Source organism: Tursiops truncatus, chromosome 11 (assembly GCF_011762595.2).
Source record: "Tursiops truncatus isolate mTurTru1 chromosome 11, mTurTru1.mat.Y, whole genome shotgun sequence".
In the NCBI taxonomy this organism is placed as follows: Eukaryota; Metazoa; Chordata; class Mammalia; order Artiodactyla; family Delphinidae; genus Tursiops; species Tursiops truncatus.
The window spans coordinates 3,259,263-3,275,837 of NC_047044.1; the positions used below are offsets into that span (position 1 = coordinate 3,259,263).

The 16,575-nt window shown below is 62.7% G+C and overlaps 1 protein-coding gene across 11 annotated transcripts in view; it reads right to left on the reverse strand.

The window, feature by feature from the left end:
* Positions 1 to 16,575, reverse strand: part of GRAMD4 (GRAM domain containing 4) — a 77,174-nt gene that overhangs the window by 6,893 nt on the left and 53,706 nt on the right. For all 11 annotated transcript variants that reach the window (XR_004528790.2, XM_033865822.2, XM_033865823.2 and 8 more), the window contains 10 exons: positions 13,807 to 13,927; positions 8,171 to 8,232; positions 5,903 to 6,035; positions 5,522 to 5,547; positions 4,868 to 4,959; positions 3,481 to 3,572; positions 2,315 to 2,363; positions 1,188 to 1,259; positions 762 to 805; positions 577 to 686 (listed from right to left, as the gene is read on the reverse strand). Coding sequence is in view for 10 of the 11 variants with exons in the window: in XM_033865822.2 (XP_033721713.1) it covers positions 577 to 686; positions 762 to 805; positions 1,188 to 1,259; positions 2,315 to 2,363; positions 3,481 to 3,572; positions 4,868 to 4,959; positions 5,522 to 5,547; positions 5,903 to 6,035; positions 8,171 to 8,232; positions 13,807 to 13,927 (801 nt within the window). In the remaining variant the exon portion in view is untranslated. The remainder of the gene's footprint in view (positions 1 to 576; positions 687 to 761; positions 806 to 1,187; positions 1,260 to 2,314; positions 2,364 to 3,480; positions 3,573 to 4,867; positions 4,960 to 5,521; positions 5,548 to 5,902; positions 6,036 to 8,170; positions 8,233 to 13,806; positions 13,928 to 16,575) is intronic.

Below are 16,575 nucleotides of genomic sequence, written 5' to 3' on the forward strand. Positions count from 1 at the left end.
CCAGCTGAAACGGAAGCCACTTCTGTGTGTGTGTTGTTACCTCCAACGCAGAGGTCGCTCAGGCCAAACACTAACCTGTCCTTAAAACCGACCAACCGAACAAAACCACAAGCCACCATCCTCCAAAGGGGACGTGAGCAGGACTGCGGGGGACCCGTCCCCAGCCTGCCCGCGCCTGACCAGGTGAGCCGGCAGTGACGGCCAGGGGCTCCCGCCTCCAGGTCAGGGCACCTGCGTTGGCCCAGGTCCCCAGAGAAACGAGACAGACAGCCCGGAGCACGCTGCACTTGCGTTGGCGTTTGTCATTCCCCTCACGGCCTCACTTGCCTGCCCTGGTTTTCCTGGCGAGGGGGGCGGGGAGGGGGCGAGAGACCGAGGACCCACCTGCACGCTGGGGGCCGAAGGGCAGGTGGGCACAGTGCCCAGACCATGAGGCCCCCGAACTGTGTGACTGCCGCAGCCAACACTCCAGCTCAGGCCGGGTGCTCCCTGCCCGCCCCCAACCCACGCACCGTGGACAGAGCTCACGGTGCTGATCAGACGGCATGTCGCGCTGACCGTCGGCAGGCTCCTTACCCACGGCCAACCCCACCAGGCGGTAGGGGAAGAAGCAGGAGGCGAGGAAGGCGGCCCACAGCGCGATGTACAGCTTCTGGGTGATCTCAGGCTGCACCCACATGAACAGGCTGGAGAGGAGAGGGGAGGTTCAGTCAGGTGGCGGGCGCAGTCTAGACGCGGCCGGCCAGGGGCTGACAACTTACTTCTTGATCTTTTCCAAGATGTCAGCCATCTTGCCAAAGAGGTTCTGTGTGAGGAAGCAGCTGCGGTCACGACACACCCCCGGGGCCACAGGGCAATGCTGGAGACGCCCAGCACCCGGGAGACCACAGCCAGCACCACGGAGCCCGTGGTCCTGCCCAGCCGCTCCCAGGCCGAGGACCGGGTGACGGTCCGGTCCGAATCACGGGTTAAGGCACCGCTCAAGATGAGGGACCCAGGCCCGCACCCTCCCAGGAGCTCGCCTGGCACTGGTCAGGAGGGCCTCCGCCAACTGGGGCGCCGGCATCAGACCAAGCCAAGAGGGCCCTCCCCACCAGCCGGGTTGTCTCGGGTGTCAGCTCCCAGACGAGCCAGGTCTGGAGGGATGGGTAGCTGGGGTCCCCCCACCTGGAGCCCGGCAGCGGTACCTGGGCTTTCTGGGCGACGTCCAGCACGAGCTGGAACTTCTCAGACACGGTCAGGTCTTCCTTTGGAGGCTCCTTCAGTCAAAGGGGAAAGAGAATTTCCACTGAAATTTATCAGTTCAGAGAAATGACTGACAAAAACAGCAAGGAGGCCTCCCAGCCCAGGCAGGGACCAGGTCTCTGCTGCCCCGACACAGTCAGAGGGACGGACATCCCTGGGGGGCCCAGCCCGAGGGGGCAGCACGGGCAGCTGTGCTAGATGACACCCGTCTGGTGCCTGAGAGGGTGGTAGGCAGCCCCCCCAGGTGGGCAGGGCTGCTTGAACAGATCACCTTCAGAGGCGCATCTGAGACCACAGAGCCCGCACCCACCCGCACTTTACAGGCGGGGGAACTGAGGTCCCAGCAGGGGGCCGACTTCGTCCTGCTTGTCTGAGTTCATTCAGCAAGAACCTCCCTAAGACCTCCAGGTACCAGGGCCAAAGGGCACGGGCCTGCCTCCCCAGAGACACCCTCCCTGACCCCTGTCTAAAGGGGCCCCTGCAGACACCACCACATCCTGCACCCCTACTGTGTGCTCCACGCACATGGTAAGTGCTCAAACACCTGATGAAGCCCACGCATGCACCGTGGCCTCCCTCCTGCCTGTGCCCGCTGGTTCAGCCTCACGGGCCAGCGTCCCCCGTAGAGTGGTGGGCAAACTTTCTGTAAAGGGCCAGGTGACAGCACGTGTGCCTCTGCGGCCCCAAAGCAGCCAGAGCGTAAACAGGCGTGATGGACACCAATAAAAACTGGTCCAGCCCGTCCACCGTCCACCTCCCTCCACGGGAGGCTGTCAGCGGCTACAGGGGCCCCCTCGCTACCTCCCCTCCACATCACGTCCCAGCTGAGGAGGGTCAGGTCAGGCCAGGCCCGGCCAGGCCAACCTGCCTCCCACGCAGCCGAGCCCAGGCCCGTGAAGGGCGCTCGGGCATCAGCTGGTGAGGGTCAGGGTGCGGCCACGCGGCTCCGGGTGGGGGCGGCTGGCCTCCTCCCCGACCTCTCCCCGCCTGGCAGGGGGACCGCGGCCCCCGCACAGCACTGGCAGGTAGAGCCTGGCCCCCTGGCGACGGAGCCCCTCCCACGACTCACCACCACTTCGGACACTTCAGGCACGATGCTCCACTGTATCCTCCAGCCCCTGGCAAACAGGAGACAGCACGTCTTTACAACAGCACCGTCTGCAGGCGGTGGCCGCAGAGGGGTGACGCCAAGTCCCCAGGCCTGTGCTCCCAACGAGGAGCCGCCCCCAGAAATTCTGGCCACTGGGACAGGAGCCATCTGCCGAGACCAGCAGGACCCCCTCCTGGGCTCCAGAGGGATGGCCCAGGCCACCCCACAGATCCCCCCCAGGGGCGATGGCCCAGGCCACCCCACAGACCCCCCCCCCCAGGGCCCTCCGCGGGGCGGGCACATTTACAGCCCCCGGAGGTGGCGGGCCTCTCCAAGCCAGCCAAGGGGGTGGCAACGGCAACAACTTTAGTGAACCACGTCTAGTCTGGGCACGGAGAACCCTTTCATAAGCGCTTAAAAGTTTTCTACGAGAAACATTTTCAAATGAACCAAGTTAGGCAACCGCAGAGAAGCACCTAGAGAAACAGTGTAAAGTGAACTTTTGAACGGCTCAGTGAAAATACAGAAGGCAGGGCCCCCTCTTAGGCCCGACGTGGAGCTGGGGTTCACTCTGTGGGGCGACCTCAGGTCCACACAGACCCGGGAGGGCCCGGGGACGTGGGGTTCCCACCCCAGCGTGCTGGCTTCCAATAGGGCCGCCCGCCCCCAGCCTCGAGATGGAAAGCGGGTGCTTGGAGAGGGCACAGGGAAGACACCACGTGGCCCTGGGCTCTGGGGTTGCTGAGTCCCAGCGCCTCTCTGGCACCTGCACCCCGACCAGTGGGGACCTCCCAGGGCACAGAGCCGCTGCAGCTCCGTCAACCCCGCCTCCGCCCACTGGGATGTCACTGTTGAGGTGTGTGTGGAGGGGGGACTTTCCTGCCCAAAAGCAGCACGACCGGAGGAGGGGCCAGAGTGGCCCCAAAGCCGGCACCCGCTGGCAGCCTGCTGGACAGAGCTGCCGGGGTTTGGGGATCACCCTGCCCGCTGCAGCAAACCATCCTCCTGGGGGCTCGGGGACTATTAGAGGACAACCTCCCAAAACGCCAGCACATGACACAGAGCCGGCTCGGCACGTGCCCTGCCGTGTGTGTAACGCAGGAAGACGGCACAGCCGCGCACACGCAGCACACCGGCGCACCTACCTGGCTATGAGGTAATTGAGGGATAACCTCAAAATTGCTAGAAATAAGAACATGGGGATGGCCCAGCCATGCCACACGGCATTCATGTACACCTGCGGGTTTGGAGAGAAACGGGTCGGGAGGGAGACGGTTAGGCGACCTGCCCGCGTGGGTCAGGACAGACCAGACCCCTCTCTCCCCCAGCCGGGCAGGCCACACTCGCAGACAGGGAGACCAGGCCCCAGCGGCCCTCCGCAGTCCCGAGGACCAGGGCACGCAGCGCAGACAAACCCGCTCAGGGAGGAGGGGAGACGGAAACACTGCTCTGGGTGGGCCGGGAGCGGTCAGGCCCCGGAAGGAGCGTCCTGGACGTGGCCCGGGATCACAGGAGGAGGGCTGACCCTACAGAGAGGTCCTGGCCACCTGGCAGAGCCGGAGGCATCCGCGTACCCAGCACTGCTGACAGTCTACCCCGCGCCACAGGGCAGGCAGGGTGCTGGTCACAGCGCTGGCACTCAGAGAGGGTAGGGGACGGATGCAGTGGGTTCAGGAGGAGGCCTGGCAGGTGGTCTGAACGGCGGGCAGGGTGAGCTCAGCCGTAACACACGGGCGGAACTAGGGAGCTGGGACCCAAAGCAGCCGAGGCCCCAGGGAGCAGAGTGCGTGTGAGGGTGGCCGGAGGAGACCTCCAGGGTGAGGGGGGCTGGCCCCTGGCCACCACGGCCTGTCCTCTGCATGTGCACAACACCCATCCCTGGTGGACGGGAGGCCCCTGGGGCTTCAGGGCGGCCCTCAGGACCCTCTCAGGTGGAGGCCACCTATGGGGGCCTCTGCAGAGATAGGGCCTTTGGGGGCTGTGGCTCTCCCTGTCCATCCTCCTCCCGCTGGACAGCAGGGTCTCCCCGGGCAGGGCTGGGAGCAGCCACCACAGGACAACTCAGACTGCGACTGGGCCTGTCTTCCCCAAAGCACCCCGTGACGCTGGCCCAACGCCGCCTACCTTCCCCAGGCCTGGTGGCCTGCTTGGCCCCTAGGCCACTGTGCGCCCGCCAGAAGCCTCCCCCAGGCGCCGGTGCCTGATGGGAGGGACGGCTGGTTTCTGCACAAGCAGACAGACCGCCCCACCGGCCCTTCCCCATCCCACTTGGGAAAGTCGGCCCTAAGCTTGGCACGAGGCCCTCTCCCAAGAACGCTGCTGCGGGGATTCCGGGCAGGCGGGGAGCCCCACTGCCAGCCCCAGGCTGCACCCTACAACACCCTTATCCAGTCCTTACAACTGCCCTGCAGCCTGCTTTACACACGGAAACACCGAGGCCGGGAGCTGTCCCACACGGCAGGGATGGGTGGGTCCCTCAGGGAACCTCAGGGAGGGTGCACACCCCACCACCCACCCGCGGGGAGCGCTCACGGTGAAGGCGATGGCAGACGTGTAGACGGAGTACCAGTCGGATAAGGCAGAGAGGTTCTTCACAAAGCTGGTGACAGGCTTGGCACCGCGCTCTGGGGACAGAACGGACCATGCGGTCAGGCCAGCGCTAGCCCGGCCCTCGGACATACCTGGCAGTCCGGCTGCTGCACCAGCTGGCGGTGCGGGGAGGGGGAGGGAACCAAAAGGAGCAAAGCAAACCCCAACCGTCGCGGGCTCCCGGCGCGCCTGACCCCAGGCCAGCGCTCCCGCGGCCACTCCCTGGCTGCGGCCCATGCTCCATCCCTGCGGGGAGACGTCTGTCTGCCTGTCTGCCCTGGCCCATGCCCGCAGGCGGGGAACGGGGATTTAGTCCGCACACCCCGGGCCCTGCGTTTCGCTGGGGCTCCCAGGCCTGGAGGGAAACTCGGCTTCTGGCCACGGGCCAGGGGCGGACAGACAGACGGGGTGAGCCTGGGACATACTTCCCACAGCCTTAGGAAGAAGGCTGGGCTGGGAACTCCTGAAGAGCGTGCTTCCGGAAGCAAGTCCAGTTCAGTGCAAGACCGCAGTCACCGCCCGGGCAGCCCCGGCCCCAGCGGCTCACACAGCCACAGCGACGAGCGGGTACTTACTGAGTCCACGCCGGGTACTTACTGAGTCTCCTCATGTTCTCGGTCAACCTAAGAGGGGGGAAGAGATGAGCGCCAGCACCCACTCGGCCGCAGCCGCGTCCTGACCCCGCAGCTCCCTGCGGGCCCTCGGGGAGCACGGGTGACCCATGGGGGGAGGCTTCCTTGTCTCCCGCCCACGCCGCCCCCACCCGAGTCTGAGGGCCCGGCCCGGCCTGCAGGCACTCTCGGCGTCGCCACCGTCCCCGCGTGGCGTCTGTCGCAAAGCACCAGTACGACCACTGACTGGGGGGCACGGCCGTGCGGCCGCCCCCGCGAAACCTCCCGGGCTTTGCTTGTCGGCCCCGAGGAGTCCTGTCCTGCCGGGACAGCTGCCCCTCCACCCCGACCTCCACCTGGGCCCCACCTCCGGGCGCTGAGGGGCTCCTCCGTCTCCACCGTGCTCTCCTCGGGCTGGAACCGGAAGTCCTCCACGTACTCCCCGAATTTCTCATAGAACCACTTCTGGACACGGGGGCACAGCCCCTGGCTCCGTCGGTCTGCAGGACGGGGTGGGGTTCCGGGTGAGGGCAGCAGGCCGAGAGGGGCCTTACAGAGCGGCAGAGGCGGGGGCACTGGCAGGTGGGGCTCCCGGCCGGGCTGGCGAGGGCACATCCACGCCAGAACTGTGAGGGGCCGGGTGCCCTGAGAACAGAGCCCGATCCACTTCACCACGAGGTGCAAACCAACCAATGCAGACCCCGGGGGTCCCCGTGTTCCTCACACCGACCCCGGCTTGTTGGAGGCTGTCCCCGGCACAGGTGCCGTCCAGGCGGGCTCTCAGCCCACCACCGGTGCTGCATTGACCACCCCCCCCGCCAGGCACACTGGTTGGTCTGGGAAGTGGCCAGGTGGGCTCACTCCCAGGGACACCCGGACCCTGGGGAACAGCCAGTGGGCGTGCGTCAGCGGCTGTGGTCCGCTGGGGACCCCAGTGACTGAAGTCATCCATGTCAGACTCAAGAAAACCAGCCCGAATCTCGTGAAACAAGTCTGTCCCTTCGGAGAGCAGGCCGTGGAATCGCCTGCAGGAGGCGCTGTCCCACCACAGTCAGAGGGGGATGGACTGCACGCAGGTGGTCATGTGCTGCCAGCTCGAAGGGACGGAGGCCGGGGGATGGAAGGCGGCGCACACAGACGCCGCGAGGCTCAGAAATGCCCAAAGGAGGGGCGGCAAGGGCCCGGGTTCTCACAGCCCACCTGGAGCACGACAGGGTCTTTAGCGGGAGGATCTAGGCAGGCTCAGCCCTATAACCGCTTGGACAGCAGCCGCGGACAGTGAGTAATGGGACGGGCGTGGCTGCGTCCCCATGAAACCACACTGACGACGCTGAAATTTGAAATTTATGCAACGTTCACGTGTCAAATCCTTTTGATTTTTTTTCAACCATTTAAAAGTGTAAAAAGATTTTTTTCAATGTAAAGGCAGATAGGGAGCTGTAGTTCGCCGACTCCGGGTCTAGGTCAGGCGGGCTGCCCGAGTGGACAGGCCTCACGGCGCTCCCGAGCCCCTCTTCCCCAGCACCACGCAGAGCACCCGTCCCCGCCACCTCCATCCTCGGGGCTGCGCTTGGTGGGGTCCTTCCCTCCCTACCCACACTCCCCACCTCCCACGCAGAGCACGACACGGTGACCCCCGCTGTGGGGACGGGGTGGAAGGACTCTCCTCTGACACTTCCCACGAGCACAGGAGGCTCATCAACTCCACACACAGCAGGGGCCTTGGCGGCGGGGGGGGGGGTCTCCAGCGCTGCTCCTGGCTTGGAACCTGGGCCACTGGTCATGAACCCTGAGAACCCAGGGGACTGTGACCCAGTGGACACAGCAGCCAATGCCGCAGCCGGCTGGCCTGTCTGCGGGCCCAGCACTGGGGCCCTGGGAAAGAGGCGTCTCCCTCTCTGGACGGCAGGTGGGGGGTCAGGACCCGGCTCTGGTCTGAGCTCAGCCTCCACCTGGAACGGAAGCCTGAGGGGCCTTCCCTCCCGGGCCCTGGTCTCCTCACCTTCACACTGGGCAGGGCTTAACCGAAGGCCCTCCTGTTGTCGCCCTGAGCCCCCAGCACAGGCAGGGGCCTACCGTCAACCCTAACCCTATCCCCTCTCCCACCTTCTCAGCCTGCGAGGGGCCTGGGTGCACCACAAATCCGGCCCCTTGAGATGCCCAGTTTCCTCCCATGCCATCCTCTGAAGGACAGCTTCAGAAAGCACCAAGTGCTGAGGGAGATAAGGAACTCTAGCCCGGAGTGGGAAGAAAAGGCACTGAAAGGAGCTCTGCGTCCTGACCTGGGGGAGCTGGGACACAATGCCCGCAGCTGACCCCACCCCCCCCACTCACCCCCTTGTCAGGACAGCCGGCCTCTGGAAGCAGGTCGCCAGGCCAGGGGCCAAGCGGCCAGTGTGACCACGACATGATTCCTCTTCGGGGAAGGGCTGGGAGAGATGTTGCATTGTATTTTTAGGAGAAAATAAAGTCATGTTTTGATCGAATGCCTTGCATCTGCTACGGAGACTCACCAACCGGTAATCAGAGACACTAACCCAGCTCCAACAGGAGGGGATCCCCGGAAGTGAGCAAGTGCGCCCGGGAACAGAACCACCCCCCCCCCCGCCACCGCATCTCCGTCCCCCAGGCCTACCTGCTCCATTATTGACCTGGGCCTGCCCTTTCGGAGGCTGCTGAGCGGGCGGCTCCTCGGCTCTTAGAGGGGGGAGAAGAAGCAAGATCTCTGTTAGTTCAAGACAGCATGATGAGTCCCGGCTTCGCAAGGTTCCCGTGCTCACGGGAGTCACGCCCAACACCAGAGTGCCCGTTCCCACCCTCGGGGATCCCTCTGGGGTCCTGGCTGCTCAGCTTAGATGCCGGGTGAGGGCAGTAGGGCAAGCACAGAGCTGCATTCCTCACGGGCACACTTTATTTATTTAGTTATTTTTGGCTGTGTTGGGTCTTCGTTTCTGTGCGCAGGCTTTCTCTAGTTGCGGCGAGCGGGGGCTACTCTTCGTTGCGGTGAGCGGGGGCTACTCTTTGTTGCGGTGCCCGGGCTTCTCATTGCGGTGGCTTCTCTTGTTGCAGAGCGTGGGCTCTAGGCGCAGGGGCTTCAGTAGTTGTGGCACGTGGGCTCAGTAGTTGTGGCTCGCGGACTTTAGAGCACAGGCTCAGTAGTTGTGGCGCATGGGCTTAGTTGCTTCGCGGCTTGTGGGATCTTCCCGGATCAGGGCTCGAACCCGTGTCCCCTGCATTGGCAGGCGGATTCTTTACCACTGCGCCACAAGGGAAGTCCTACACTTCTTGTTTTTTGATGACCAAACACTGTCTCAAACATACAACTCTTTTCTTTCCTATTAATTTTGACCCATTTGCTTCTTTATTTAATGTTAAGCTCAGAACACACAGCTCTCATACTAGTTACTTGGCCTGCTAATGGAAAGGTACTCAGTGACACACATATTTAGCAAGCAGCATGCAAGGCCACAGGCTGGATGAGCCCCTGCCTGGCAAGCTGTGCACAGGTCCCAGCTTGGTCCGTGCCGGCCACCTGCCCGGCTCCCTGCCCCTGCGGCCTCACTGCACCTGACCACAGCAGTCACCCGGCCTCAGAGCCTCCCTGGAGTTCCTGGCCACCTGCCGGATCCTGACCGCAGACCTGACTTTCAGCCACAGGCCCTGACGGACTGGCCCCCAGCCGCTGGCCGGACCCCCTTCCCTTGGGCAGTGCCCTGTTCCTGACTGGCCAGCCCGCCTGCCCTCCTCACCCTGCACTGGCCTGGGCTACCAACACGCCACACTGCTGCTGTGGTTCCCAGTGCAGCAGAGATCCCAGGATGTGGGAAAAGTGGCACCCCAGGCAAACCTCGGCAGGACTGGGGGTGGGGCACGGAGGGCTCTGCCAGGACAGAGACAGCGGGCTGGGAGACCCTCGGCATCCTGCTCTGTTAACACAATGTGATCTTGTAATAGGGAAGAACCTTTGTATCCATCCTATCACAAGTTCATCACTAAAGAGATGTTGCCTATAAGCTTAAATTATACACAGTGGCCCATCTCTGGGAACCCTGCCTCCCAGGTAATGAGCATTAAACTAAAATACCTCTGTTTAGCTCACAGGAAACCTGCCCAGGCCCACCTGTGAATGACTGCAGGAGGAAGAAATGAACACATCCTCTCTGGGGGCTGACGGGAACCAGGAAGTGTTTCACTTTACCCTCTCCCCTTTTCGTATAAAAGGAGCCTGGGGCTTCCCTGGTGGCACAGTGGTTGAGAGTCCGCCTGCTGGTGCAGGGGATGCGGGTTCGTGCCCCGGTCCGGGAAGATCCCACATGCCGCGGAGCGGCTGGGCCCATGAGCCATGGCCGCTGAGCCTGCGCGTCCGGAGCCTGTGCTCCACAACGGGAGAGGCCACAGCAGTGGAGGCCCGTGTACCGCAAAAAAAAAAAAGGAGCCTGAATTCTAAGTCAGGCAAGATGGTTCTTTGGGGGCACAAGCCCACCATCCTCTTGGTCTGCTGGATTTGGGAATAAAGTTGTTATTCCCTGTCCCAACAGCTCGCCTCTCGATGTTGGCCGGTCGTGCAGTGGGCAGTACAAGCTTAGACCCGGGAACAGTCCCACTCCAGCGTCTCCGTGAACCGACCCGCTCTGCGGGTTTATAACCTGGAACTGCAACCCATGCCGGCCGCGCTGTGCCGAAGCAGGAAGTGCGGAGGACAAGCTGGATCAGAGGAGAGCAGGGGGCGAGCCTGCAGCCTCGTGAAGCAGTGGCCAGGGAACCATGAGACAGAGGGGGTCCCAGAGAAGGGAGCCAGGGTGGAAGAGGAGGGGGCCAGGCCTCCACGCCCTCCCCTCCCTGTGGCCAGGCTGCCCAAACGGCCATCCATGCTCAGAGCTACTGACAAACGGGGATTTACTGGGAACAGAAGGGGAGCTGGGGCACGCAGGAGACTCCAGACTGGGTTCCCTGTGTTCCTGGGCAGGTGTCCAGGCCTCCGGACCAGGACATTCCCTGAACCGGCCGGGGGTCCTGAAGAGGCAGCTCACACAGGAAGCACTAACAGACGGGCTCCCACCAGAGCCTGGGCCCAGGTGTGCTACCGAGGACTCGTGGGCCTGACGGACACCGCGTCGCTCAGCCACGGGTGGGCCTGGGGTCTGAGTGGCCGGCAGGGCTGTCTGGGGTGCCGTGCTTGGTACCATCTGAGGAACCATCTGAGGATATTGATACCGCACAGCCACTGGCTGTGTGATCTTCCCAACATAGTCACCGCTAGAATCGGACAGGTATTTAGGTATAAATGGGCTGCCAGCTGCCTGCAGGGAAAGACGGCTGGCAACACGGGCGCAGGTGTTCCAGGTGGCGGGGAATTTTACCTTCTTCCCGTCACACCACATGTGGAACATGAGTGCCTGTGACGTGCACGGGACGTGGGAAACAGACTGACAACACAGCGCACGGCAGTGATCTTCTAAACATTAAGGGGAAGGCAGAGGGCAGACAGCTATCAGGGCCTCCCAGCCGGGCCCACCCACAGCTCCGGGTAGGTGGGGAGTGAGCGGTGGCCTCATCAGAAGAAAGGGCCCTTGCGCTCCTAGTAACTGTGGATTCTTCCAAATGTTTTGGAACAACCTCCGCTGACGTTTAACGGTCAGCGGAACAAGTCTGGAGTGGAGTGTGCCTGGAGGGCTTTCCCAGAATCTAATCACCCCGCCGGCCACAACCCGAGGCCGCAGGACAGATGATGAAGCCCATGGGCGGGGGGTGCCAGGGCCACACGTCAGGGCCGGGCTGGGCACAGGAGGCAGTCACCAGGGTCTGTGTAGTTCCCACACAGGGTGCCCCGGCCAAAGCCCCAACCAACACCGTGGGCAGTGCAGCACAGGAGGATGACACGCACCCTCCGGCCCCCTCAACGCAGCCGGGAGGGCGGAGGAGCCGTGGGAGGCGCCGCTGAGAGCAAACCCAAGGGTGGGCCCCGGGCAGGGCCTGACCAGAGGCCAGTGGAGGTCAAAGGCAGTTTCTCCATGTTGCTTTCGGAACGATAACTGGACACGGCCTTCGCCTTGAGTAAGCTTAAACCAAGGCGATTTCCCAGGAATTTTCTTAAAAAGCAAAACAGAGGTTTCTATGAACTACCATGTTTTAATCCTGCAGATCCAGTGTGTGTGTGTGTGTGTGTGTGCATGTGCGCGCGCGAGCCCAGGTGTGAAGGTGGCACTCCACACAGTTGCCCACCTTGCCTGGGACCTGTTTCTCCCTGTTCCTCTCCTCCCTCAGGTCTCAGCTTCCAGAAGGTTCCTAAACCCCATGGTCCCCAGGACCCTCAGCTTCTACTCCCTCGGTCCGGGCCTGGATGTTCCTTCCCTGTAATCCCCAGTTGGTCCCCAAGCAGACCCGTGAGAAACAGATCTGTCTGCAGCCTCAGAACCTATCGGGGGCCAGGCACCCAAGGGGCTTTGGTGAAAGGACGAGGATGAAACCCCCGGAGTGGGCTGGGGGTGGCGGGAGGGTGGAAGGCAGAAGACATGGACCCTGCAGAGGGAGCTGGCACACGGGGTCCTCTCAGGCCGAGCGCCGCCCGCCGCCACCAGGGCAAGCGTGGCCTCTGGTAAAGCCGCACATGAACACAAACTGCATCAGACAGAAGCGCGTCAGTGCGGGTGACGGCACTGTGACACGCCATGCAGGCCAGGCCCGGCCGGCCAGGGGGCTGAGAACACACCCCACACCCGGCCAAGCACCTGGATCTCCAGAGTCGTCCAGGTCGGGTCACTGGCTGCACCGCTTTGCGTTATCAAATGTAACTGAATCTTTGAACGTCTACAGATTTTCACATAAGGTTTAACATCAGGGAAAGTACTGCTTGAAGCCGTGGTCCGATTTCTGGTCCAGGGAGGGGTGCCGGCCTTGTAGCCCGGCAAAGCAAGTGACACCCTGCCCCAACACGGGGCCCCCGCGGGGAGCCCCAGAGAACTGCAGAATGGGTCACGCTGACCTGTGGGACAGGCAGATGGCCTTCGTTCAGGGGCACTGGAAAGGCCACGGAGCTGTCCTAACACCCGGCAGAGCAGGAAACTAAAGGACCTTCTCTCCCCCAGGGAACCAAGTGCCAGCCATTCCCTGGGGCTGAGAACCAGCTGCTGAGACCCAGAGGAGGCCAGCGCGAAGCACAGCAGGTTCGGCCTTTCCAGCAGCTGAAGCCCGCGCAGCGCGGTACCTGGAGCGGGGCTCTCCTCAGAGCCCCACCGTAGTGACGACACTCCGCAACGACAATGACGCCAGGCCACCCCACGGAAAAGCCAGCTCTGACTGGGGTGTCCCAAGCTGGAGACAGCTGTGCGCTCAGGCCAGGGGGGCCTGGACCAAGGGATGCGGGGCCAGAGGCCAGGCTGGTGAGGGGGAGGGATGGAGACTTCGGCGGCCTCAGCTCCCAGGCCTTGTCCGCCAGGCCGCCGGCCTGGACTGTACACAGGGACAGGGAGCCCTGGGGGGTTTTATCAGGATGGGAAGAACACAGCTCTTCGGACTTGCAAATATCCCCCTGCAACGACCCGCTCCTTGCTGGCGGTACCATGAGGCAGGGGCCGAGCTCGCGTGGGCAGAGGTGGGAGTCCGCACCACCCCCTCCGGAAGCTGGGGCGGCCTCTGGCAGCCCCAGGATGGAGGGACCCTGCTGGGAGGAGGTGACTGGCCAAGGAAGGCTGACCCCGAGGGTGCTGTCAGGGGCTCGGGGTGGGGGAGTGTCCGAGTGGGCAGTGGGGCGGGTCTCAGGGTCCTGGGGGCGACTGCTGGCCAAGACCTGGGGCGACGTCAGGTGGTTCTGGGGGCTCTGCGTCCCTCTTCAGCCCTGCCCGGCCAGACCTCCCAGGGCTCAGCTGAGACTCCCCCCGCCCTGGTTTCCAGATGCAGGCCCCGAGGCACAGGAAGGCAGCCGCTTTCCCAGGATCGCAGCTCGCCGCGGGCATGGGCAGGACTCAGCCCAGAAAGTCGGGGCCAGGCCCACCATCACCACTCACCCACACACCCTCCTGATGCCCTGGGTCCGGCAGGGGCTGGGAGGGCGGCGGTGGCCGCTCATGGGGACTGGCCACCTCAGGGTATGAGCTGGGTCTTGGCTCAGGGGACCGCTACCCCCCGAGAGGGCAACGCTACCTGGGTGACAGTGTTACCTGGCTCTCCCCTCCTCCCATCTGGCCTTGGGCTCCTCACCTGGCCTTGGGCTCCTCACCTGGCCCTCCCCCCTCCTCACCTGGCCCTCCCCCCTCACCTGCTACCCCCCCTCACCTGGCCTTCAGCACTTCCTGGACCTTCTGCTCCAGCTCCATCCGCCGCTGCCGCTCCCGGTCCAGCTCCTGCCGCAGCATCTCCGCGTTGGTTTCCTCTCGCAGCTTCCGGAGCTCCTCCTCTGTGAGGGGAGAGAAGCCCAGGTGAGTGTCATGTGGTCCATTCTGCCCCCCAGGCAGAGATGCCGAGAGAGGGCTGGTCTGCAAAGCACTCAGACAACTGGCAACAGCAGCTCTCTTGCTCCTTCCTGGGGGGCACACCCGCAGGAGTCTATCAACCGGGGCTCCTCTTACACAGTCAGGGCAAGATCTGGGGCAAAGCAAGGGTGAGAGTGTCTTTACTAAATAAAACCCATTCAAGATAGACACACCAAAGGCATTTCACCAAACCACCTCCACGGGGGCAGGACACCCCGAGGAAGGGATGCTGGCGGCACCTGGTCACTCCACAGACACACGTGCAGCAGGTACAGTTCTGGGAGGTCTCGGCCGCAGAGCAAAGCCCATGTGAGGGGCAGAGAGCTCCGCCACCTGGCTGCCGACCACCTGAGAACTGTGCGGCGGGACGGTGAGGGGTACAGTGGCAGGGTGAGCGGGTGCTCGAGAGAAGCCGCAGCAAGGTGTGTCTGAGTCAGAACCTGGATGAACAGAAGGTCGCGGGCCGGCAGGGTAGGGGTGCGGGGGAGAGCGTGGGGTGCAGAGGGAGCAGCCTTGGAGAGGCCAAGGCGGGAGGGGCCAATGGCTGGGGGGAGGGGTCACAGATGAGATGCGGGCTGGGCGTCAGAGCCCGGAAAGCCAGAATGAGGACCCGACATTTATTCCAGGTGTTGATGGAAGCCAGTGCCAGGTAGCTGTTGTTCTAACTGAGAGTGTGGGGTGGGCTGAGGAATGGCCCCAAGGACGGGCCATCCTAACCTTGGAAGCTGTGACTAAGCACCTTACACGGACAAAGGGACCCTGCGGAAGTGATAAGGACCTTGAGATGGGCGTGTATCCTGGATTACGTGCATGGGACCAATGTCATCACAATGATGGAAACTCAGGAGAAAGCAGGAGGGTCAGGGGTCAGAGAGAGGAGACAGGAGGGTGCTGTCCCGCTGCCTGTGAAGAGCCAGGGGCACGGGCAGCGTCTAGAGCTGGAAGAGTCAAGGACACAGTCTCCCCCGGAGCCTCCAGAAGGAAGACGGCTCTGCCCGCACCTTGGCTTGAGCTCTGTGACACTCATTTCAGACCTCTGGCCTCTGAACTGTAAGAGAATAAAGAGGCTACTTTAAGCCCCCAGTCTGTGGAAATCTGTTGCAGAGGCGACAGGAACCTCGTACACACGTGGCTGCACACGCCCTAAGTGGACGTCGCTCTGCATTTCTGCACGACCGGACACCGCACGACGACACCACACAACACAAGAGATCTGTGAGCAGCCATCCAGCTCACACTCCTGAGGACGGGTCTCCTCCCACCTCCAGGCCGGAGCTGCAGTAAAGACACAGACCCTCTGGGCCTCTGGACCCAGGGCGGCCTGAGCTTAGTAAGGAAGGGGGGCCTCAGAGAGCACCGTGGACAAGGAGGTGATCAGGACCATGGACGGCCACCCCTCTGACGGCTGGGCCCAAAGAGCAGAAGGAGAAGGGTGTGCAAGAAGGTTCCAGAACCCGCTGTGCATACGGTCTAGTCCTGCACTTTTCGTGTCTCCCACAAGGCACCCCAGCTACCTCTACTGAAGACGTGAGTTATGCATCGATGAAGAGGCCCAGTCCAGCCTGACACAAGTCTTGCAGTTTCATGGAAGACACAGATGCTCCTAAGTCTGGTCCAGGGCGGGGATTCCGGCTCTCCTCCTACCTGGGCACTGACGGTGGGGTAGGGGGCCTAGCCAGGCTGCAGGGACGATGGGAGCAAAGAGCCCAAGGGGGGTGGGGCTAAGGAAAGACCCAGCCTCCTCCCACCATGGGAGAACATGCGTGCACCGCCCGCCGTGCACGTGCCCGGGCAGTGCCGCCGTGCAGGAGGCCCAAGGTCACAAGCAGAGGCAGACGGGAGCTGGTCCTGCTGCAGGCCCAGACCAGAGCCCCCGACAGTGGGAAGCATGACGCGCTGACTCGAGAGTGAGGGCTCACATCGGCAGCCACGTGGATGCAACTAGAGATGATCGTGTAAGTGAAGTAAATCAGAGAAGGACAAATAACCTGCGACATCACTTATATGTGGAATCTACAATATGATACAAATGAACCAATCTCAGAAACAGACTCAGGGACATAGAGAACAGTCTGGTAGTTGCCAAGGGGAAGGGGGTGCCTGGGGGAAGGATGTAGTGGGAGTTTGGGGTTAGCAGATGTAAGCTATTATATACAGAATGGATAAACAACAGGGTCGCACTGTAAAGCACAGGGAACTATGGGATACTTATATCAATATCCTGGGATAAACCATGATGGAAAAGAATACAAAAAAGAATGTACATATAACTGAATCACTTTGCTGTACAGCAGTAATTAACACAACATTGTAAATCAACGATAAATTAAAAAATTTTTAAAGTTAGGGCTCAGGGGCTTCCCTGGTGGCACAGTGGTTGAGAGTCCGCCTGCCGATGCAGGGGACGCGGTTAGTGCCCCGGTCCGGGAAGATCCCACATGCCGCGGAGCGGCTGGGCCCGTGAGCCATAGCCGCTGAACCTGCGCGTCCGGAGCCTGTGCTCCGCAACGGGAGGGGCCACAACAGTGAGAGGCCCGCGTACTGCAAAAATAGATAGATAGATAGATAGATA